Below are 25684 nucleotides of genomic sequence, written 5' to 3'. Positions count from 1 at the left end.
CGGGCAACGAGTACCCACCCACTATGACAGTTGGTAAGGACTTGCTGATGTCCTAACACTGAATTGGTATGTTGGCTCCTTCTTAAGATATTGGAAAATAAGATTTAAGTGACACTTCAGGCTGGGTGTGGTGGCTCAATCCTGTAATCCCACCACTTTGGGAGGCCGAGGTGGGCAGATCACTTGAGGTCAGGAGTTCGAGACCAGCCTGGCCAACATGGGGAAACCCCATGTCTACTAAAAATACAAAAATTAACCGGGAATGGTGGTCCTTGCCTGTAATCCCAGCTATTTGTGAAGCTGAGGCAGGAGAATCACTTGAATCCAGGAGGCGGAGGTTGCAGTGAGCCAAGATCGTACCACTGCATTCCAGCCTGGGCAACAGAGCAAGAGTCCATCTCAAAACAAACACACAAACAAACAAAACACTTCACAACTTTCTTCATTGACTTGACCTGACTATGTCAGAAATAGGCAGCAGTGAATAAATAAGATTTAAATTATGGTAGGAGTTAGGAGAAGTGCATTCTGTCCAGCATATCTGGGCTTTTTTTTTTTTTTTTTTAAGGTAGCTTTTAGGTAGCTAGCGCTGTCATATGTCCAATCCAATTTTTGTTTTGAAGTCTTTGGTCAAAAACTTATTCTAAAGTCTAGCACTTTTCGTTTAGACAAAGCCAGTCTTACTTACTTTCATAATTTCTTTTTTTCTGCAGGGAGTTAGATAGGCTTAAGGATAACGTGGTGTATATTTAAAGACTGGCATGAGCCAGTACAGTCACAGAAGTACTATATGGTAAATCATTTGCCGTCATATCACTTTGTTGAGTAATGCTTTGCTTCGGAAATCAGATACTTTTAAACCACACTAGAAAATTAGTTTTATGTATTACCCATAAAACATTTAGCAAAAATAGTATTCAAGATAGTATTCAAAAGTTTTCAACGAACTAAAGTCCTATGCATCATCTTTCTTATTTCATACTAGTGTGTTTCAGGGTCCTTGTAATTAACCTCATGCTTGAGGTCATTGTGACTGGTTTTTAAATTACACTTTACTGCTAAGCATAGATTTCAACTGGAACCTTGGCTTTTTGCAATCTTTGATGTAGTATATCTCTCTTCCTCCTCTCTCTCTCTCTCTTAAAAAGACAGAGTCTCATTCTGTTGCCCAGACTGGACTGGACTACTCCTAGGTTCAAGTGCTCCTCCTGCCTCAGCCTCCAGAGTATCTGGGACTTTAGGCACACGCCACCATGCCTGGTATCACTTCTTAAAGTTTGCTAAACCAAGATAGGTAGGATGGGTGTGTGTGCCTGCCTCAGGGTCAGAAAAGATGGTTTGTACGATACGTGCTTTTTCCCTGAAGCTGGCCTGCGTCAGTAGGAACTGGAAGGTAATGGTTGCTAGGAGCACAGGGTGTATTTGGGAATGAAAATCTGAATTTTATCTCTTCCTTTTTATCTGTGATCTTTTTGCTTAAGATTTAGCCTGATAGATAAATTTGTTTTGCCCCCAGGTAGCTGAGTTTTACAGTGTGTCAGGAATGTACTAAGCCTCATCAGGGCATCGGGGAACACAGAACTTGGGGTTGGGAAAGCTGATTTTGAGTCCTGACTTCTTCATGCTGTACTTGAGCGACCTTGGACGAGTCTGTTAACCTCTTTGCACTTCATTTTTCTACCTGGGAAGTGAAGCCAGTACTTGCCCTGCCTGCTGGGGTTCTGAAATTCAACTGAGACGTCTGTGGAAGTGTTTTGTAAATGGCAAAGCATGTGACCACGGTGGTGATGAAAGGTTTTAGGTAACTGGTGCTCTCTTTAGGGATAAAGCCCTTTTCTCTTTGTATGGAATAAAAGTTCCAATCTGGTGTTTTATTACAATTCACATTTATAAATCAGATGCTAAATTCATGTTTTAGAAATTCTGAAAATAAGCCAGTTGCCTACGGTTTTGGTATAAATCCTCAAAGTGAACTTAGTCTACTGGCCTGAGTGACAAATGTCAGGCAAAAATTTCAACTTTAGATTCGAGGCAATTTTCCTGTTGAACATGAATTGCTCAGAATTTGGTTTGTTTTGAGTAGCAGTATTAATATGTCCTCTTTTCATTGACAGTGAAAAGTCTCTCCCAATCATCGGTAGGCCAGTGCGTCCCAGCACAGAATGTTGAGAAGGTAAAGGAAGGAAGGAACTCATGTCGCTTGATCAAAATGGAATCTTCTTGGCCACAAGTTCCTCTGCCATGTTCAAGGTTGCCTGTGAAAATGGGCTGCGTGACTTCAGGACTACTGTCCCTATCCTCCCTTCTGCCCCTTTCCGCTACTCCCCTTTGTCTGTTTCTATTTGCTTCCTTGCCTTTATTAACTCATTATTAACAGTCACCATGGCCTTGGAATTAATGTCTATGTTGCTACTTTTTCATAGCATCACTATGACACATACAACTTTTTTTTTCTTTTGAGACCGAGTTTCACTCTTGTCACCCAGGCTGGAGTACAGTGGCACAACCTTGGCTCACTGCAACCACCGCCTCCCAGGTTCAAGCGATTCTCCTGCCTCAGCCTCCCAAGTAGCTGGGATTACAGGTGCCCACCCCACACCCAGCTAATTTTGTGTACTTTTTGTAGAGACGGGGTTTCACCATGGTGTGTAGGCTGGTCTCGAACTACTGACCTGAGGTGATCCACCTGCCTCCGCCTCCACCTCCCAAAGTGCTGGGATTACAGGCGTGAGCCACCGCGCCTGGCCTGAAACATATAATTTTTAATGTAGATAAGTAAGAGTCCAGGAAGCAATCCTATAGGCAGAATGTGTGATTTACTCAGCAGCGCTGGCCGGTTATCTTGACTAAGCAAATGTCTTTGGGGAGTGGAATTATCCATTTGAGAGAAGTTGATCAGGCTGGGTTGCAGAGTGATTCCTCAGCACAGACGTGCATCCTTTCGTTAGGAGACGACCTCTAACGGGTACATTTGACTCAGAGTCTTCTGCTAAAAACTCTCATGATTATTTAAAAATATTTTTAGGTGAGACATTGATACTTTATTTTTTTCTTTGAGTTCTCATCTTTTAGTGATATATCCTGAAATATTGGGGAATAAAACAGTATGGTGTCTGGTGGGATTTATTTTAAAATAACACAGGGAGGAAGGGGTGGACGTTGTGGTTAGTAGTAAAGATGAAACAAAGCCGGCCTTGAGTTGGTTGTTGTTGAGGTGGGAGGTATGGAGATTTCATTATACTATTCTGTCTACTTTTTATGTATATTTGTAGTTCTGCATAATAAAAAGTTTTAAAGAGGCCAGGAGCAGTGGCTCACAGCTGTAATTTTAGGACTTGAAGAGGCCGAGGTGAGAGGATTGCTTGAGGCCAGGAGTTCAAGACCACCCTGGGCAACAGAGTGAGACCCCATCTCTGTTTAAAAAAAAAAAAAAAAAAAAAAGGGTAACCAGGTGCAGTGGCTCACGCCTGTAATCCCAGCACTTTGGGAAGCTGAGGTGGGTGGATCACTTGAGGTCAGGAGTTCGAGACCAACCTGGCCAACATGGTGAAACTCCATCTCTACTAAAAATATACAACAAAATTAACCGGGCATGGTGGCACATGCCTGTAGTCCCAGCTACTCTGGAAGCCAAGGCACAAGAATCACTTGAGCCTGGGAGGTGGAGGTTGCAGTGAACCGAGATCGTACCGGGGCACTCCAGCTTGGGCAACAGAGGGAGGCTCTGTCTCAAAAATAAATAAGTAAGTAAAAATAAAAAGTTAAAAAACCCAACCATAGGTTTCCCATTGCCTCAAGGAAGGTCCAGCCCTCCGTCTCCAGGCTTGTTTTCTGGGGTGTTCTGGCCTGAGGAAGTGATCCATGGGTGGCCTTCACACTTACACCCTGACTTGCTGCTGACCCCTTGCACTAGCTGGCTTCTGTTCCTGCACCGCTCTTTCCTTCCCTTTGATCCCCTGCATCCTCATCCCATTTGCCTGCCTAACTCTTACAGAGCCTCAGGTCATGGACAATATCCCTTTCCCCGGACTTCTGTGATTGCCCTCCACTCAGGTGTGGATTATGTACCCTCCTGGGGGTACTCTGTTCACTGTTTCCCTCATTTTGGCTGCCCTCACGGTGATCCTAACCATCCCCTTTCTTCTGGTTACCCACATTGTATTGTAGTTGGGTTTTTCTTTTGAGGGAGGTGATTATGCCCTGTTGATACTTCTGTCCCTGGCACCGAGCACAATCCTGCCATACAGCAGGCAATCCATAAATAAGAGAATGAAAGGCCCACTCTGGGGCTTAGCGGCACTTGGCCTCAGGTTCCCAGCGCCTCCGTACAGAGCCAGCAGTGTCTGGTGCTGATGCACTGCTGCGTGCCTTCATGTTTCTTCATGCCCTTGTTCAACTGGCCTCTGTTCTGTCCCATTGGGATTTTCAGTGACTTTCTAGGAGTCACAGCAGTGCAAGCATGAGTTTGGACACTGCATTCCTATATCTCCACTGCACATGGTGAGGAAGCTCCCGTCAAACTTGGAACTCTTACATCCTCTAGAATGTTTGGAGTTTTGAAATGGTGCCCCATACTGCTAGGCATAATGTAAACATGCTCATTATTTATGGAAGAAGTTGCTCCTCTGTTTAGAATAGGTCTCTATTACAGGGTGCAACTCTAGGGTGCATTTTATTTTATTTTTTTTAGTTTATGAGACAGAGTCTTACTCTGTTACTTAGGCTGGAGAGCAGTGACGTGATCACAGCTCACTGCAACCTCGACCTCCCAGTCTCAAGTCATCCACCCACCTTAGCCTCCTGAGTAGCTGGGACTATAGGCACGCACCACCACACCCGGCTAATTTTTTGTATTTTTTATAGAGATGGGGTTTCACCATGTTGTCCAGGCTGGTCTCGAACTCCTGACCTCAAGCAATCTGCCCATCTCGGCCATGCCTGTAAGTGTTGGGATTACAGGCATGAGCTACCGCGCCCGGCCAGGGCACATTATATGTCAAGCTCATGGTAGACATGTGAGCCAGGAGCTATGACAGGACTGTTTTTTGCAGCAGTGTGAAATACGAAATGAATAAAAATCTGTCACACAACAGAATTCTATACAGAAGTGAAAATGCATGAACTGGAGCTAAGTGCACAAATTGGTTGAATGCCACCAAAAAATTGCAAGCCGAAGAATATATGTACAGTGCAATACCGTTTACATGAAGTTCAAAGACATACAAAACAGAGCAATACACTGTTAAGGAATTTGTGTGTGTGTGCGTGTAATGCCTATACATGCCTGTACATATTGTCTTAGTCTGTTTGCTATAACATAATGCCTGCGCATGGCTTCTAAACAACATAAATTTATTTATTTGGAGACAGAGTCTCACTCTATTGCCCAGGCTGGAGTGCAGTAGCACGATCTCAGCTCACTGCAACCTCTGCCTCCTGGGTACAAGCAATTCTCCTGCCTTAGCCTCTTGAGTAGCTGGGATTACAGGCACCTGGCACCATGCCCAACTCATTTTTGTATTTTTAGTAGAGACAGTTTCACCATATTGGACAGGCTGGTCTTGAACTCCTGACCTCAGGTGGTCCACCTGCCTTGGCCTCCCAAGGTGCTGGGATTACAGCCATGAGCCACTGCACCCAGCCAGAAATGTATTTCTCATAATTGTGAAGACTAGGGAGTCCAACATCAAGGTGGTGGCGGACTCATTGGCGAGGACCTGCTTTCTAGTTCATAGACGGGACCTTCTCCCTGTGTCCTGGAATGATGAAGGGGAAACCAGCTCTCCAGAGTCTCTTTTATAAGGGCTCTAATCCAATTTACGAGGGCTCCATCCTCATAACCTAATCACCTCCCAAAGGCCTCATCTTTAGGTACCATCATATTGGGGATTAGGTTTCAATATATGAACCTTGAGGGGAAACAAACGTTCATTCTATAGCACGTGCGTGGAACTGATAAATACATAGATCCAGACAGAAGTGTTCTCTGGGCAGGAGGGAGGAGATGTGATTAGAGAGGGGCACATGGGACCCTGAGTGCAGGTAACCCTCTGACTTAGGCTACACAGAAGGTACATGGTTTTTCATTGCATTATACTTTATGCCTGATATATAAGCTAAATATATTCTTCGGATGTATGATAAGTCATAACAAAAATAACATTAAAAATCCATCAGCAAGTTCTAAGTGAGGTTACATTCCCAGCACTTTGAAGAAGAAAGAGGATTCAAAAAGATTCTTACTGCGTTTCTTCCACAGTTCATAGGGTAATTTTAATCAAATCATTCCTTATTTTACCTAACAGGCTGATGACAGAAATACACATTGCTATAGCTCCCCACTGGTGATCACCAGTGAGTAGATGAAGTAGACAGATCATCTCCCCTAATCCTGTCCTCTCCTTGTTCATTGCAGATGTTGCTGTGGTAGACATGAGTGATGTCTCCAGACAGCCTTCCCTCTTCTACCATCTTGGAGTCCGAGAAAGCTTTGACATGGCCAATAATGTGATCTTGTACCATGACACCGATGCCGACACTGCTCTCTCTTTGAAGGTACAGGGTATTGTTCACATTCTCCTGAGTACTTCGTTTTGGGAAAGCAGAATTATATGTCTAGCTGAAATGCCACAGTAGTACAGGAAGTTGGAGAAAAACAAAGGCTTGTTTGTGCAATTCTTTCCTTCCCACCACAGGTTCTAGTTCACACAGACGACTTCCTGGCCACTTTGTGAGCATCTGTGCTACAGTCATACGTGTGCAGGCAACTTGGGCATTTCCAGGCTCGTTAGGGAAGTGGAGGCAAACACTCCTGTTAGTTTCAATTGAAGCAAACACACTGTTCCGAATTCCTTCGTGAGCTGTTGGATCCAAACCTACACATAAAAATCAGTTCTCAACTTGGATAATAATATGAAGACATTGAACAGTTACTGAAATGGACAGAATATTTTAGCATAGACTCAATTAGTCTTTGATGTTATTTTCCCCTAGTCTGAAAGCAAAGCAAAACTGTAAACATGTGTGTTCCTGCACGACTCATTCATGGTTAAGAATTTCTAAAATGTATTTTTGCAAGTTTGATACAAGCTTTTTTGGATACTATAGTATTTTTTTAAAATGCTTATATTTGTATAGTGGAAATGTTTAACATGAGTTATTCCGAAATTCAGTGGATATTGATATTGTTGAATATTTTAGTCAGAAAATCCTGGCCTATGTTAAATCATTTTAGAAATAATGGATTAGTTTGTTTATAGCAGTGCTTCTTGGCCTTGAGTGCACTTCAGAATTACTGGGAGAGCTTGTAAATATCCCCATGCCTAGGCCTCACCCCAGACCAGTTACTTCACATAATCTCAGGGATGGGGGTGGGACCCAGGCATGGAGATTTTTTTAACCTCCCAAATGTGCAACCATGGGTGAGAACCAATGGTTTGGAGAGTCAGCCTTCGCAGACATCATTTCTAAAGGTTCAGTTCCCTCAGTGTTAAAAATCACTGGTAGAGAGTAGTAAAATTTTATGCCAAAGTTGGACATTTTCATTGTGTTTCTTGAGATTTAATATTAACTAGGTTTTCAGGGTTGTGTAAGGATTTGAGATTATTTCCTGGTAGAAATACCACCTGCTTGAGATGTGTAACTTGTATGTGCTAAACATCATATATACTTTACATAGATATGTACTCAGTAATTATGGCAAAATACTGTTATTTTAATAAGTCATTTGTATGACAGTGAAAGAAGAGACTTTTATTAGTGTACTTCACATTGTAGAATAGTTTCCCCAGGGCGATAAACCAATGCAAATTACATTAGATATTTAGATACTGACCTTTTCTTTTACTGATTTTCACGAAGGTAGTTAGGCTTAGGAATATTTAGAACTTAGCAAGTATGAAAGATATAGATTATTAACCTATATTTTGATGAAAAACGTGAAATTAGAATTTTTTTTTTCCAATTTAGGACAGTTTCTTCAACTGTGCCTTAGCAAAGCCCTCTGGAAAGTTTTATGGACTAGATGTTTTAATTTTTAATGATACAGAAAATTATTTCCTAAAATGGAAATGGGTAGTCAGTTATATCTAACACCAGAAGCAGCAGTTTGCACTTGTTATCAGGAAATAAAAATCTCAGAATATATAAAACATGTTTTACAGGGCAGCTGTTTGATTATGGTGTTTTCTCCCCCTCTGGAAGTGTTGGTGCGTAAATGAGACAGTCAAGAGCTGCCTAATTATCATACTACATTTACTGACTAAAATTGTTGTCACTGAATTTGAACATTCCTAGATTGTTGTAGCGAGGTGTCAGGAATTCTTCTGCCAACACCCTTTCTGTAGGAAAGCTGACCGTGGTGTGGCCTTCACACTGATTGATTCAAGAAATGGTTCCAGATCTGGGGATAGCACAGTGCCTTCTAGGCCCTTCCTTGCTATCATTGACATTCTTTTCTGGGAAGGCAGGATGAGGGCACTCAGCACCCCAAACCTGAAGCTCAAAATATCTTTTGGGCAAAAGCATTGGCACTGTTCTGGGGAAATCCTTATAAGCATACATGCCCTCTAATAGTTCCAAAGGCTAACCAGTGGTGATCAATTTTCTCTGGAATATGAATGTTGCAATTCAGAGGTTCATTGTGTTTGAAGCTTTTGGAGAGGGAGGTTTTACATGATTAATTCTTACTCTAAGGTGGGTGCTTTTATGTGATTAATTCTTACATGGTTAATTTCTTTTATAGAGGGGAGTACTGGCTAATGCTTATGGAAATTAGCTGTTTTGAAAAAAAGCTATATTCATTTTTTCTTTTTCTTCTCAGGACATGGTAACTCAAAAAAACACAGTAAGTATTACATTTTCAGAATTTTAATTCTGAAATTAAATGTAAATGTCAGTTTGTAAAATGCTTGCCTGAAAATCATCCAGGTAGCAAGATGACTTCTAATCATGCCTGTGGGTTGTGTTTCTAAGGAGGACAGCTAGAAATCTCCCTGTGCCTCAGCCTGCCAGCCCCAGGCCCCACTCAGCCATTGAGGGTGTGGGCCAGAAGGCAAGGCCAGGCAAGAAAGTGTATGTTCTTCATTACCTGCTGGGACTTTGAGCTGGAACCTTCTGGGTGACTCCTTCTGAGCTGGGTCGATGTTCCATGGACCACCAATAATCTTTTTGCTGGAGTCAGTACCTCCCATACTTCCCAAGCAGAGTTTCCCTAACGATGCAGGAACGTGAACTTGTATGCCAGTTAATATGGGGCACAAGTTTCTTGCCACAAATGGAAAAGAAGTGGGATGGAATTCTACTTCCTTCTGTCCCATTTATGTACTGAAGTCTCCTGATTTGGCTTAAAAGTTCTGAAATTACATAGTTTTATTGCCACGTTGGTTTGAATAGTATAATAAAATCACCACCCTAAAAATGTTTTAAAAGGATCTTGGCCTTGGAAATGTTGCCAAGGTTATCCTGTACCCTCGAATGCACCCCAAGCTGCCCATCCCTCCAGACCTATGGCATTGTGGTTTGAGAAACCATGACCTAGACTCAGGACAGGCCCTTGGTCCCTCTCCTTAGAGCCTTAGTCTCCTTCCTGCTAGCCCTTCTAGAAGGAACAGGCCTGCAGACTCTCTTCCTATTCCAGTTGGAGTTCCTAGGAGAGGGAAAAAAGGGCCCAGGAGGCAAAGCTGTCCCCTGGGCACCCTCTGCAGAAGTCCCCAGCCTGCAGCTTGGGGGCCCAGGCTTCCCCAGGACACTGACAGAGCACCCCACCTGTGATAGAAGTTTTAGAAACATAGCAAGTGGTGTAGTGCACATAATTACTATTGGAGCATGAATTTTACAAGCAGGCCTGTAAGATAAGGCATCGGGTGGTTTTAGATTCCTTTTGGAAAAGAAATGGGACCAGGCGTGACTTTTTTTTTTTTTTTTTTGAGACTGAGACAGGGTCTTGCTCTGTCGGCCAGGCTGGAGTGCAGTGTCATGATCTTGGCTCACTGCAACCTCTGCCTCCCGGGTTCAAGCACTTCTCCTGTCTCAGCCTCCTGAGTAGCTGGGATTACAGACACCTACCACCACGCCTGGCTAATTTTTTTTTTTTTTTTTTTTTTTTTTTTGAGACGGGGTCTCACTCTGTCACCCAGGCTGGAGTGCAGTGGCCGGATCTCAGCTCACTGCAAGCTCCGCCTCCCGGGTTCACGCCATTCTCCTGCCTCAGCCTCCCGAGTAGCTGGGACTACAGGCGCCCGCCACCTCGCCCGGCTAGTTTTTTTTTTTGTATTTTTTAGTAGAGACGGGGTTTCACTGGGTTCACCAGGATGGTCTCGATCTCCTGACCTTGTGATCCGCCCGTCTCGGCCTCCCAAAGTGCTGGGATTACAGGCTTGAGCCACCGCGCCCGGCTAATTTTTGTATTTTTAGTAGCGACAGGGTTTCCCCATGTTGGCCAGGCTGGTCTCGAACTCCTACCTCAAGTGATCTGCCCGCCTTGGCCTCCTAAAGTGCTGGGATTACAGGTGTGAGCCACCACACTAGGCCTTGATTTTTAAAATTACCTACTTTGTGGAGAAATGAGGAAGAAGTTGAAGGAGATTGGGCCTGAGGCCCAGGAGGTACAGTTATAGCTGCAGCCCTGTCTCTAAGTAACACTGGGCAGTCAGTTGTTCCACCCCTGCCTAGGCCTCAGGATCCTCAGCAATAAAATGAGAAATGTTGAACTATGCTGTTTTGCTCATTGATACGTTCCAGCCCTCAACATCTGTGGTTCCATATTTGTTATACAAGCAAAAAGATGTATCCTGGATTTAATGCAAGAAATGGCTATGAAATGCTGATTCCTTAAAACAGCAAGAGTTACGTTGAGGCAAGGAGCAAGGAAGACAACTCGTTTTCTTTCTCCATTCCTCACTGTTGGATGCATCAGCACTCAGAAATATTCTCTCCTCCAGGAGACTTGGTGTCATGCTGTTACAATTCCACTACATACCTCCCTTCTGGTGCATTCTCCCTCTTCCAAAACACCCAGGAATTCCTTAACATTCTTAGTAATTCCAAGCATACCTCAGCACTATTCTTCCTAGGTATTTGTTTGTTTTTTAGGAATAAACTTACTCTAAAGCAGTGGTCCTCAACCTTTTCATTACCAGGGACTGGTTTCATGGAAGACAATTTTTCCACAGACCAGAGGTGGGGGATGGTTTCAGGATGAAACTGTTTGACCTCAGATCATCAGGCATTAGATTCCTGTAAGGAGCACGCAGCCTAGATCCCTTGCATGCGCAGTTCGCAATAGGGTTTGCACTCCTGTAAGAATCTAATGCCACCAATGATCTGACAGGAGATGGAGTTCAGGCAATAATGCACGCTCACCCACCGCTCACCTCTGCTATGTGGCCTGGTTCCTAACAGGCCACTGACTGGTACTGGTCCATGGCCCCGGGGGTTGGGGACCCCTGTAAAGGATTTGGCAGCTAATCTCTTTGCTATATTTGGCATTATGTTAGAATTTGGTGCCCAGTATTGGTCATTATGCTTGGCAAGATGTGAAAATTTAGAGCACTCAGAAGAATAAAAGGATCCTAGGTGACGTGATGAGTGGAAAATCGCCCCTAAGAGGAAAAGCTAAAGGGAACTAAGCCTTGAGAGGTACCATTAGTAGTCATCTTCAAATGCTATCCTCTTTCTGAAAGTAAAGAGACATTTACTGTTTCCACTCCAGATGGGATGGAAGTAGGGTAAACAGAAAAATGATTTGGATCAGCAGAATGGACATCTTGCAACTAATGGTGATTAAACATTAAAACAATGTCAAAGTAACTTGGGTAGCTTCTAAGGAGAATTTGCTCAATTGTCCCCTCCATGTGGATTGGGGTAACCCTGGAATCAGACACCTGGATCATATGACCCCAGAGATTCCGAGAGAGAATCTGATGGAATTGTGGGTTTGTGATCATTTTGGAAAGATTTTAGCGTGCGTGCACACACACACACACACACACACATACATACAATACATACATACATAGTCACAGTTAGTGAACAGTGAAGTCTTGTAAATAAGGGATATGAATTAGATGCCACACCCTGAACATGTAGCCAGATGTTTGAAATGATTTATGAATATGTGAATACAAAGATGCTTTGAGATCTCTTTTCAAGGAGTTATTTGATATTTCTAAAATTGTACTTTTACCCAGAAAGATGGAAAAATTAAAAATAATAACAAAGATAAAATTGTGCTTGATGATGTATTGAATTCAGCTTCATTTAGCAGTGAAGTGGGCACATTTGTCTCCTTTCTTTTCTTTTCTCTTTTTTCTTTTCTTCTCTTTTCTCTCTTCTCTCTCTCTCTTCTCTTCTCTTTTCTGACAGAGTCTCGCCCTGTAGCCCAGGCTGGAGTACAGTGGCATGATCTTGGCTCACTGCAACCTCCACCTCCCAGGTTTGAGTGATTCTCCTGCCTCAGCCTCCCGAGTACCTGGGACTATAGGCATGTGCCACCACGACCAGCTAATTTTTTTTTTTTTTTTTTTTCCTTTAGTAGGGACAGGGTTTCACCATGTTGGCCAGGCTGATCTCAAACTCCTGAGCTCAAGTGGTCCGCCTGCCTCAGCCTCCCAAAGTGCTGGGATTATAGGTGTGAGCCACCATGCCTGGCTGGTAAATACACCTTTAATTTCTTAAGAAACTGTCAAAATAATTCCAAAGTGGCTGCACCATTTTACATTTCCACTAGCACTGAGAGGTCCAGTATCTTCACATCCTTGCCAATACTTGGTATCATCTGTCTTTTTATTGTAGGCGTTCTAGTATGAACTGATACCTGAGTGTGCTTTTAGTTTGCATTTCCCTAGTGGCTAATAACGTTGAGCATCTTTTCATGTGCTGATTAGTCATTCATAGTCTACTTTGGTGAAATGTCTATTCAGATCTTTTGCCCATTTAAAATTGGGCTGTGTTCTTACTACGAAGCTGTGTAAGAGTATACATTCTGGAAGCAAGACCCTTATTAGAGGTTTTATCAATTATTTCTTTTATGGATCGTGCTTTTGGTGTATCTGTGAACTCTTAGCCCAAACCAAGGTCATGAAGTATGACTCCTATGTTTTCTTTTAAAAGTTTTATAGTTTTAGCTCTTACATTTAGGTCTCTGATCCATTTTGAGTTAATTTTTGTGTCTGGTGTGAGGTAGATGTCCAACTTCATTCTTTCACATTTGGATCCCTAGTTGTCCCCGCACTGTTTCTTTAAAACACACACACACACACACACACACACACACACAGACACACACACACACACACAAAACTATCTTGTCATCTTTGAATCGTCTTGCCACCCTCATCAAAATCAATTGACTGTATACGTAAGGGTTTATTTTTGGACTCTTAATTATAGTCCATTGATATGCATCTACTCTTATGCTAATACCACACTGGTTTAAAACTTTTTTTTTTTTTTTTTGAGGCAGGGTCTCACTCTGTCACCCAGGCTGGAGCGCAATGGCGTGATCTCCGCTCACTGCAACCTCTGCCTCCCAGGTTCAAGCAGTTCTCCTGCCTCAGCCTCACGAGTAGCTGGGATCATAGGTGCCCGCTACCACGCACGGCTAATTTTTTTTTTTTTTTAGTAGAGACAGGGTTTCGCAGTGTTGGCCAGGCTGGTCTTGAACTCCTGACCTCGGGTGATCCACCTGCGTTGGCCTCCCGAAGTGCTGGAATTACAGGCACAAGCCACCGCGCCTGACCTGCACCCAGCCCTTTTTTAAAAATTTATTTTTCTTTGTTTTTTGTTTTGTTTTGAGACAGGGTCTTACTCTGTCACCCCAGCTGGGGTGCGGTAGTGCAACCACACCTCACTGCAGTCTGCACTATTTTGATTACTATAGCTTTATAGTAATTTTTGAAATTGGGAAGTGTGAATCCTCTAACTTTGTTCTTTTTCAACATTATTTTGGCCATTTGGGGCCCCTTGAAGTTCCATATGAATTTGAGGATCAGCTTTTCCGTTTCTGGGGCAAAAAAAAAAAAGCTATAAGCCAATATTGATAAGGATTGCATTGTATCTGTAGATTGCTTGGCTGGTATTGACATCTTAACAGTTTTTTGTTGTTGTTGTTGTTTTGTTTTTTTTTTTTTTTTTGAGACGGAGTCTCGCTGTGTCACCCAGGCTGGAGTGCAGTGGCGCGATCTCGGCTCACTGCAAGCTCCGCCTCCCGGGTTCACGCCATTCTCCTGCCTCAGCCTCCGAGTAGCTGGGACTACAGGCGCCCGCCACCACGCCCGGCTAGTTTTTTGTATTTTTAGTAGAGACGGGGTTTCACCATGTTAGCCAGGATGGTCTCGATCTCCTGACTTCGTGATCCACCCGCCTCGGCCTCCCAAAGTACTGGGATTACAGGCTTGAGCCACCGCGCCCGGCCGACATCTTAACAGTTTTAAGTCTACTAATCCATGAATGTGGGATGTCTTTCCATTTATTTAGGTTTTCTCTTATTTCAGCAATATTTTGTAGTTTTCTGTGTACAAGTCTTTCACTTTCTTGGTTACACTTACTCCTGTGCATTTTATTCTTTTGGTTACTCTTGTGAATGGAATTGTTTTCTTAATTTCCTTTTCAGGATTGACTTTAAAAAAATTCCTGTCACAAAAATCTAGAACACTACATTTCACTTCATATTTCAGTATTTGATTGAGTTGAAAATGGTAATCGACTTTTTGGTCAGAGTTCTATGCAAATGACTTCTGGTTTTTCCTGTATTTTCATCCATTTTAATTCTTATACTATTTTATGCTGCTTTGGAGATGACAGAGCTAGCCACTTTCTGCAGTTTATCACTTTAGAAAACATGTTTATATGGTGACAGATCAAGGCTGAGTCTTTATGAAAGTAAAAGAGTGAAGAAAATACAGCCAACCCCAAGGCTACTTTATCTGTTTAACCTTGGAACTTCCTAGTACTTTGCCACTAGTGTACATAATCATACCTTTATACTTACATCTTATTTTGCAGCTTGATTTCCCAGACTCTGAGGCTGAGTTTAGGGTACAGGAGGTTTATTAAGGGATGCCTTTGGGATGGCTGCTGGAGAAGGGGAGTAAATGAAGCGGGACTGGCCAGAGGGAGACATGCAGCTGAGATGCAGGCTCAATGACAGCTTTGGCTGACCACCTTGGGAGGAAGGTCTGGAGCTGAAATGGCCTTTCTGAGTTGTCTTGGGTTGGGATGAAATGGCCAGGCCTCTATGTTCCTCCATTTGTCCTTCATCACTAGGAAGGTAGCTTGGATGAGATGCTCTCTGGAACCGAGGCAGTTCAGAAGGGACTAACAGTAAGGGGCTGCTTCCTAGAGAACTCCCAACAACTGGGACAACACATCCTTCCTTGAAGTTGGGTGGGGGGGTTCTGGGTGGTATACCTGAGTATCCACCACGTTATTATTATTTCATTTGAGAAATGTGTGTACGTATGTGTGTCACGTATACCCCAAGACTAAGAAATACATTTCCAAGGCTTAGAGGCACTGCAATAATTTTTTCCACTGAATTGGTGGGTAAATTACCTGAAAGCTGTGCATAGCCTTGCTAGAGAGGCACCATGGAGATATGCACCTTCTCTGTCCCCCAGGAGAATTACTGGGAGAAAACAAGGTGTTCTACCCAACTCTTGCAGAAGGAATTGTGAAAAGTACATTGGACCTTATTTTCATTTGTCATGTCCTAAAGCCAGAGTTCACAGTTGTTTTTTTAAAAAGCAGAGTTAAATTTCCAAGCTAGGATCACGTTATTTAAAAAAAACAAAACAAAACACCTTATTAAAAAACACGTTATTAAAAAATTAATCTGGTTCTTGACCTCTGGTTTAGGTGATTTTTTTTTTTTTTCTGGAAAGCCAGTGAGATTTAAGAGAAACTCATTGTTCCCATTAAAATGGTTGTCTTTATAATCCAAATAAATTAGAAATTCTTTGAGAAACAGACACTGGCAATATTGGGGACATTGTCTTCAATACTGGAAGTCTTTCCTCTGGCTTAGGAACATGTGTAGGTCTTGAGGTCAGGGTAACAATTTCTCCTGTTTTTTCCTCTTGACTTTCTCAGGTCTTCAGTTTCCTGTGGCTTAGGACTCAAAATGATCAAAAATGATATGGATTGCTTAGGGACACTTTGGTAGGAAGACGATTAAGTTTCTTTTCTCTTTTCTGTATCCTTTGGATTTTCTGAGTTCCAAATCAAGATTTCTAGTGCTTTTATTAGCAAAGACTCAATTTCAAACAAGAAAGCTACATCTCATAATAGGGAGAATTTTATTTTACACACAGAACATGAATTATGTAAAAATCTCCGTTTGTTCTTTCTCTGTCCCTCCCTCCCTCCTCCTCTCTCCTCCTCTCTCCTCCTCCTTCCCACCCTCTCTCTCTCTCCCCCTCCCCCTCTCTCCCCCCTCCCTCTCTCTCCCCTCTCCCTCCCCCTCTCCCTCCCCTCTCCCCCCTCCCTCTCCCCCTCTCTCTCCCCCTCCCTCTCCCCCCTCTCTCCCCTCCCTCTCCCCCCTCTCCCCCCTCTCCCCCTTCCTCTCCCCCCTCTCCCCCTTCCTCTCCCCCTCCCTCTCTTCCTCTCACTCCCCCTCTCTCTCCCCCTCTCTCTCCCCCTCTCTCTCCCCCTCTCTCTCCCCCTCTCTCTCCCCCTCTCTCTCCCCTCCCTCCCTCTCTTTCTCTCTCCCTCCCTTCCCCCTCCCTCCCTCTCTTTCCCCCTCCCTCCCTTTCCCCCTCCCTCCCTCTCTCTCCCTCCCCCTCTCTCCCTCTCATTCTCCCCCTCTCTCCCTCTCGTTCTCCCCCTCTCTCCCTCTCGTTCTCCCCCTCCCTCCCTCTCTCCCTCTCCTTCTCCCCCTCCCTCCCTCTCTCCCTGTCTCCCCCTCCTTCCCCCCTCCTTCCCCCTCCTTCCCTCCCTCTCCCTCTCCTTCTCCCCCTCCTTCCCTCCCTCTCTCCCTCTCCTTCTCCCCCTCCTTCCCTCCCTCTCTCCCTCTCCTCCCCCTCCCTCTCTCCCTGTCTCCCCCTCCTTCTCCCCCTCCTTCCCTCCCTCTCTCCCTCTCCTTCTCCCCCTCCCTCCCTCCATCTCCTTCTCCCCCTCCCTCCCTCCATCTCCTTCTCCCCCTCCCTCCCTCCCTCTCTCTCCCTCTCCCTCCCTCCCTCTCTCTCTCCCTCTTCCTCCCTCCCTCTCTCTCTCCCTCTTCCTCCCTCCCTCTCTCTCTCCCTCTCCTTCTCCCCCTCCTTATCCCCCTCCCTCTCCCCTCCCTCCCTCTCCCCTCCCTCTCTCCCTCTCTCCCTCTCCTTCTCCCCCTCCCTCTCTCCGTCTCTCCCTCTCTCCCCCTCTCCCCCTCCCTCTCTCCGTCTCTCCCTCTCCCCCTCCCCCTCTCTCCCCCCCCCTTTCTCCCTCTCTCTCTCCCTCCCTCTCTCTCTCCCCCTCTCTCCCCCTCTCTCCCCCTCCCTCTCTCCCCCTCCCTCTCTCCCCCTCCCTCTCTCCCCCTCCCTCTCTCCCCCTCCCTCTCTCCCCCTCCCTCTCTCCCCCTCCCTCTCTCCCCCACTTCTCTCCCCCTCCCCCTCTCCCCCCTCCCCCTCCCCCCCTCCCCTCCTCCCTCCCTCTCTCCCCCCTCCCCCTCCCCTCTTCCTTCCCTCTCTTCCTCCCCCCATCCCTCCCTCCCTCTTTCTCTCTCCGTCTCCTTCTTTTCTTCCTTCATTCCTTTTTCTTTTCTTTTCTTTTCTCCTTCTTTTCTTCTTTTTTTCGTTCTAACAGTCTTGCTCTGTTGCCCAGGCTGGAGTGCAGTGGCATGATCTTGGCTCACTGCAACCTCCACCTCCCAGGTTCAAGCAATTCTCCTGCCTCAGCCTCCCGAGTAGCTGGGACTATAGGCATGTGCCACCACGCCCGGCTAATTTTTGTATTTTTAGTAGAGACGAGGTTTCACCATGTTGGCTAGGCTGGTCTCGAACTCCTGAGCTCAGATGATCTGCCCACCTTGGCCTCCCAAAGTGCCAGGCATGAGCCACCATGCCCAGCCCCTTTGCATATTTACTTTATTTGTGTATGTTCTCTTGTTTCTCCCTCATCCTGGGTTGTTAGTCTTTTGTCTTTATGTTGTTGTTCCTGCCTGTGGTCTTGCTCCTGTGTGTTCTCTTCAATTGGAGTACGCTGGGTAACTTTTCTCTGCACCTCTTGAATATCATAGGGGTAATGTCAGATTTCACAGGGCCAATGTCAGAACCAAATTATTCATATTTAATTCTACCTACCAACTGGATATGTGTTTCATATCCATGGCACCCATCTATTTTCTTTAAATCAAGACATAATTCACAGACCATAGAATTCGCCATTCACTCACTTATGTTGAGCTGTTTGTGCAGCTTTATTTCAGGATATTTCAGAATTAAGCAGAAGTTACAGTTAATGACTAGAATCCTGGGAGGACAGGAGTAGGGCCTGAGATTATCTGGCTCCTTGGTCATCTGTAGGCCGGTTGGTTAACCTGCTGGGTCTTGGTTTCTTCTTCTGTTAAATGAGATGATTTTAATGAGGTGACTTTTGAGATTTGTGCCAGCTCTGAAATAATCCTGTGACTTTGTGATGGCCATTCAGTTGTGTAAACAAAGTAAATCAACTGTCGCAACAGCTTAGTTAGCACTCCATGGCACGTTTCCAGCAGGGATATCTTCATTTACTTTTAAGCAGCACCGTATCCTGATTATCCCGTTGAAATTGTTATACAGTTTTTGAATATTTTTTTCCTCTTATGACCAGAAAAGGACTAATGTAGAATGCTGTTTGCATTGATCTAAAAAGAAAACCACTGCATTTTTCTGGACAATGGATATATGTATGTATCTAACTGGCTAGACAAATAATTATATCTGTTGAGCCTAAAGCTTGTGTTTTTTGGAGTTGTGTCAACTTGGATTTTCTTCTGTAATAAATTAACTTTGTCATACCTGGTCACATGAAATAATATAAAAAATCTATTGCCCCATATTTGTTCATTTGCTCCCTAAATTTTCTTGGGAACAGTCTTCTGTGGTTTTTCAGTTGTGGTTTTCACTAAGTATTTGTGACCTACTTGTGTTACAAGATATAAGGTCCGAAGTACCACATTGTGCCAGCAATTGAGATGCACATTCTTCTGAAAGTGCTCAGGAATCAGTTCATCTTGTGTAGCATTAAGTGGCCTTCCATCTGCCTTAGATACTTTATTTCCCTCTTCTCACTTGGCTATTTGTTGACTGATTAAATGTTTGTATCATTATAAGAAATGTTTTCTGGAAGGTCAAGCCACAAGTCTCATTATGAAGTTGGCTGGTACAAATTCAGACATATCATATTTGCTCCAAAGAATTAATTTATAAACCCTGTGCTGCTGTTGACCAGCTTTGCCACCTGCTGTGAGCCATAAATAAAAATAAGTGCTGGTGTAATGAGGGACCTTGGCTTGGATATCTTTCTTGGCCTTCTTGGACCTTTGGATGCCTTGCATGGGGCGCCTGCGGAAAAGAGGGAAAGTATAGCCAACCCCAAGGCTACTTTATCTATTAAACCTTGGAATTTTTTAGTAGTTTGCCATTAGCATACATAGTCCACAGGTATTGCGTAGCTTCATTTGTTTTAATATTCCAGCTGCAGAGGAGCCAGGTGAGGAGCAAATCCTAGGTGTCCTTAGTTAGTGGCCGTGATTGAAACCAATGGACAGTTGAGTGGAGGCTCTGACATGCTGTCCTCCTGGGCTGTCCTGAAGAATCTAGGAAGCTGTTTGCAGATGGGCCTTGCACTGTTTATTCATGGAGAGCTTTATATGTGCAGCCCACTGAAGGAACTCCGACATTTTAGGCCTGCAGTTAGGATGTTCTACGTGAAGCATCTAAGAGTCACGATTGGGGGTTTTTAGCCTTCTAGGGGTCACAGGACCCCTTTGCCAGTCTGGAGGAGCCTATGGGCCCTTCTCAGAATATGTTTTAAACAGAGGTCCTCAACCCCTGGGCCACCAACCGGGTCACACAGCAGGAGGTGAGCAGCGAGCGAGCAAAGCTCCATCTGTATTTATAGCTGCTCCCCGATTGCTCGCATTACCACCTGAACGCTACCTCCTGTCTGATGAGCAGCGCCATTAGATTCTCATAGGAGCACAAACCCTATTGTGAACTACACATGTGAGGGATCTCGTTTGTGTGCTCCTTATGAGAAACTCATGCCTGATGATCTCTCATTGTGTCCCATCACTCCCAGATGGGACCGTCTAGTTGTAGGAAAACAATCTCAGGGCTCCCATTGATTCTACTTTACAGTGAGTTGTATAATTATTTCATTATATATTACAATGTAATAATAATAGAAATAAAGTGCACAATAAATGTAATGCATTTGAATCATCCTGAAACCATCCCCAACCCCTGCCCACCTGGTCCGTGGAAAAATTGTCTTCCATGAAACCAGCCCCTGGTACCAAAAACGTTGGGGATCACTGTTTTAAAGTGTTTAAATACAAGGAATTACAAAGGAGACCCTTCATATCAAAATACAGTTATCAAAATATTCTAAAATTATAATTACGTGCTTCTTTACTAACGTCTTTGAGATCAAACAGCAGATCTTAAAAACTGTCATAATACTTGGAGTAGTGATGGGTATAAAAGTTATTTTGAAATCTCTGCAGGAACTGTAATGTGATATGAAAAAGTCTGTGACTCCTGTTACCAACAAAGTCTTAAGTCTCAAGTCTACTACTACTGGGGTGTGTTACCTACATTCCTAAGTGAGGGAAATGTTATGTTTCAGTTGAGGGCAAATGATGACAAAGTTCACAGACCACAACTTTTTTTTTCTCTTTCAAGTTCACAGACCACCCTCCGCCAGCCCCCGCAAGAATGACTGGATCTCAGGTTTAGAACTCCTAGTCCCTTCTAGAACTATTGCACATAGAGAATATTTGTGCAAAAAAAAAAAAAAAAAAAATGGCCGTGATTAAGCCTCTATTGTCTAATGAGGCTGACACTATTATTATCTCCCTCTTAAAGATGAGAAAACTGAGGTTTAGATAGGTGAGTACATTTTTCAGGGTCATCCATTTAGGGATAGGATGGAGCTGGAATTCAATCCTTGGCCCTCTGAATTCTTCACTACATTGCTACGCTTGAGTTGAGATGATACTTTGTTTCTATATTGATAAAGTATTTCTTGTTCACCACACTTCACAAATGTGAAAAACAACACTATCCAGTTCTGCTGAAAGGATGAATAAATTACCATGTCCTTATGCACTGTGGGTGGGAGTGTACATTGCTCCATCCTTTCTGACAACAGTTTGGTCAACATATATTAATAACCTTAAATTTGTTCTAGTAATTTTACTCCTGGGAAGATATCCTTGGGAAAAGACCACAGTACAAAGATGCCATATGCAAAGATGTTCATCTCAGTGACGCTTACAGTAAGGAAATTTCAAAACAAACTGAAAGTTAGGCAATAGAAGAATGGTTAAGTATCCTATATATAGTTACCAGATGGTAAATACAGGTATTAGGCAGGCATTTAAAATTATGACACTTAAGACTATATAATTAAGCTTTTGTAATGAGTGCTTATTAAAAGCACCTATTATTTAATCTGAGTGATGACATAGGACAGTCTTTTCATGGTGGTGATATTTGTAGATGGTAGTAGTTCTGGAAATGCCAATTGCTAGGTCAGGAACCAAAACCTTTAGAGGAAAAATTCTTCTGCTTCCTATCCCCACACTGTCAGAGACGAGTGACTTTTCCTTGGGCCTCTGACCTCACTTACTATATCAGAACCACCCTTTTGGAAATATTTGGAGAGTGTTTAGAATAAGAGTTTACATATTAATGTGGTTAGCATACTGGTTCAAATACCTCTTTATGTAGGGAACTAAACTGCCTTTGTTAAATGTTTTAATGAGCTGGATTCTTGAGATGTTTCCACTTATAAATGTAACAGCTACAAATAGCTGATCCTAGTTTGCTATTGAGCATGTGTTATGTTAATCGTTGTTTTTATTTTTAATTTCTGGTCTCTTGACCAACAAGAGTCTGAATGTGTTCTATCACTTGAAGATGTTTAGGTCTAGAACAAAAGTACTGTACTTAAGATCTTATGCTTTCATTTGGAAGTCTATTAATTCCTTTTTAAAATGTAGTCGTTAATCCCAATTTCTGTCAGATTTCTTAAACTTTCTGGAAGACTTTCTCAAGGGAAGTATTTTTACCTTCCCAAGTCTCCAGATTCCTGCTGTCTCCTCAGTCCTGTTCATTAAACTCATTCAACTGGTTTCAGAGTTCATGCATTTCTTTTCTTTCTCCTTATTTTTCTCTAACTAGGACTAAACATTTGCTCTGTGAATCAGATTCTCTGCTAACTGGGGGGTAGACTTCATCAGTCTCTGCTGCTACTGCTCTGCCTTCTTGAACAGTATTTCTTTTTCACCAAAGAACTTGTGATGGCACATATCACGTTTGTCAAAATCCAGTTTTTCACACCTCATTATTTAGGATTTGATCAGAACTCTGGGGCAAAGTTTACTTTTGTAGTATTTGGGAAGACTAGGTTTGCTAAGGGAATAACGTCAAGATTTCAGCAGAAATGTTTGTTTTGGAGACAGTTATAAGACATATAACAATTCTTTACAAATAGATTAGATTCTTGTACCTTCAATTTACCGACCTGTTACAGAAGCTCAGGGTTATTTAATTGTAATGTTTATAAGTATTTTTGTATTATGTCTTTTAACGAAACAGAAAAGAGAATGTAGGTAGGGGAGAGAGAGAGTTATATTAACCTTTTTATTTACCATTTCTGGTACTTTTCATTTGTTCCTGTGGATTCAAGCTACCGTTTGGTGTCATTTCTTTATTCCAATATAGCCTTGTTCCGTTCCTACCAGTATCCTTTTGTTGTTATTTTCAAATATATTACATCTGTATAAACCACAACACATGATTATATACATAATTTTCTGCAGCTGCTTTTTAAACCAGTTAAGGAGAGGAAATTTGCAATTATCCTATCTTTTATGATTGTATACATAACTACCTTTACTGGTATTCTTTGTTTTTTATCATGTGAATTTGAATTACTGTCTGGTGTCATTTGCTTTCAGCCTGAAGAAATTCCTTTAGTATTTTTATAAGATGGGTCTGCTAGCATTATCTCAGTTTTTGTTTATCTGAAAATGTTCATATTTAATCTTCATTTTTGAAAGATAGTTTTAGTGGATATAAAATTCTTGGTTGACTTTTTTTTTTCTTTCAGCACTTTGAATATGTCATCCCATGGCCTTCATTGTTTCTGATGAAAAGTCACATTAATCTGATTGGAATTTTCTCGTATATGACAAAACATTTTCCCCTTGCTGCTTTCGGGATTTTCGCTCTTTATCTTTCAAAATTTTAACTGTGACATGTCTGGGTGTGGACCTCTTTGCCTTTATCCCACTTGGAGTTCATTTGACTTCTTGAATATGTAGATTTAATTTTTTAAAAAAATCATATTTGGGGCCGGGCACGGTGGCTCATGCCTGTAATTCCAGCATTTGGGAGACCGAGGTGGGTGGATCACCTGAGGTCGGGAGTTCAAGACCAGCCTCACCAACATGGAGAAAACCTGTCTCTACTAAAAATACAAAATTAGCTGGTGTGGTGGTGCATGCCTGTAATCCCAGCTATGCAGGAGGCTGAGGCAGGAGAATCACTTGAACCTGGTAGACGGAGGTTGTGGTGAGCCAAGATCATGCCATTGCACTCCAACCTGGGCAACAAGAATGAAACTCTGTCTCAAAAAAAAAATCATATTTGGGAACTTTTCAGCAATTATTTCTTCGAGTATTTTTCTGCTCCTTTCTCTCCTCTTCTTCTGGGACTCCTATTAGGTGTCACATATGTTGGTGTACTTAATGCTGTCCTGTGTTCCTTTAGGACTTTGTTCATTTTTTTCTTTTTCTCTCTGTTCTTCAGATTGCATATCTCTATTGATCTGTCTTCAAGTTTGCTGATAATTTCTTCTACCACTCAAATTGCCTGTTGAGCCTCTTGAGTGAATTTTTCATTTTGGCTGTTGTACTTTTCAACTTCAGAATTCTTACCCCCCCCTCCCCCATTTTTTGTAATTTTTCTTTATCTTCTGTATTTGAGATACTGTCATAATACCTTCCTTTAATTATTTAAGTATGGTTTACCTTAGTTGTTCGAACATATTTGTAATATCTGCTTTCAAGTCATTGTCTGCTACATTTAATATCTGGGTCCTTTCAAAGGCAGTTAGCATTGCCTACTGTTTTTCCCATATGTGGATCACACTGTCCTGTCTCTGCATGTTTTGTGTTTTTTGTTGAAAACTGGACATTTCAGATGAGATATTGTAGAAACTTCAGATACTGATCTTTCTGCCTTCTGCCTCTGGGGCATGTTCTTTTTGTTGTTTACTTGTTTATTTGTTTCATGACTTGACTAGATCAGTGAAGTCTATTTTTCTGCAATGTGCAGCCTCTAATGTCACTTCTTAAAGGGCACACTCTTGTGTGTGTGTGCACAGTTACTCTGACTCTTGTATCCTCACCAGGAATGACAGTAGTTGCAGCTAGACTCTCTTTTTCTGTTTCCCTGATCTCCCTGTTAAGTTTCTGACTAATCTTCTGTATTGGTCTTATACAACTGGTATTACACTCAGTTGTTAGTCTCCCTCCTTAGCTGATTGTTCTGTTGTTTTTGACAATACCTTGAGGCATAATTGTTCCACAGTTTGATACAATTAAAGTTTTGCAGGAATAGTCCTTAAATCTAATCCCTGAGGCTTGCTCTGATGTCAGGAAGGTTCCTCTTAGCTGTCTCTTTCCCAGTTCTCTGTTAAACTTCTAGGTGGTCTACCCTTTACTTTTTCCTGTCATAGAGCTACCAGCCTTCTCTTGATTGTCAGCCGCCAAAATCTCCATGATGTTTTGTACAGCACTCATGAGCTTGAACTTCCCCATGGCATATTCCGCATGAAGTCGCTCTCCTTGTGAAGAGCTGCAGTTCTTACAGCCTGCCTTTTCCCTGGGCAGAGCTCTGCACCACTGCTGTGGAGATGGCAGTGGAAACAGTAGTCTGCTTCTCTTGGGGTGACACCCTGCTCTGAGTGGGGTGCTGGGTAGGGGCAAGAGCCTCTGGTCTTCTCAGCTTGCCTCTCTTGTCATGGAACCTTCATTCTGTGAGAGAGCTGGGGCAGGGACAATCAAGTTTCAGCATTCTTGGCCTGTTTTTAGTTTGTTTCTTTGTTTTTGTTTTGTTTTGTTTTGAGATGGAGTCTTGCTCTGTTGCCCAGGCTGGAGTGCAGTGGTGTGATCTCGGCTCACTGCAACCTCTGCCTCCCAGTTTTAAGCAATTTTCCTGCCTCAACCTCCCAAGTAGCTGGGATTACAGGTGCCCGCCACCATGCCTGGCTAATTTTTGTATTTTTAGTAGAGAGGGGGTTTCACCATGTTGACCAGGCTGGTCTCGAACTTCTGACCTCGTGATCCACCCACCTCGGCCTCCCAAGTGCTGGGATTACAGGCGTGAGCCACTGCACCCAGTCTCTTGGCCTGTTTTGCCTAGGGTAGAGCTTCCACCCTGCAGGTGTAGGCTGGGTAAAGCAAGGGAGCCCTGGTCATCTTGACCACACTTGC

At 43.2% G+C, this 25684-nt stretch overlaps 1 protein-coding gene across 1 annotated transcript in view; it reads left to right on the top strand.

Moving 5' to 3' along the window:
* The window catches only part of MAP3K15 (mitogen-activated protein kinase kinase kinase 15), a 149654-nt gene that overhangs the window by 19221 nt on the left and 104749 nt on the right, over positions 1-25684 (top strand). The window contains exons 2-3 of the mRNA XM_015127037.3: positions 6416-6555; positions 8822-8845. Coding sequence (XP_014982523.2) covers positions 6416-6555; positions 8822-8845 — 164 coding nt within the window. The remainder of the gene's footprint in view (positions 1-6415; positions 6556-8821; positions 8846-25684) is intronic.

Source organism: Macaca mulatta, chromosome X (genome assembly GCF_049350105.2).
Source record: "Macaca mulatta isolate MMU2019108-1 chromosome X, T2T-MMU8v2.0, whole genome shotgun sequence".
In the NCBI taxonomy this organism is placed as follows: domain Eukaryota; kingdom Metazoa; phylum Chordata; class Mammalia; order Primates; family Cercopithecidae; genus Macaca; species Macaca mulatta.
This window is presented reverse-complemented; position numbering and strand designations above follow the sequence as displayed.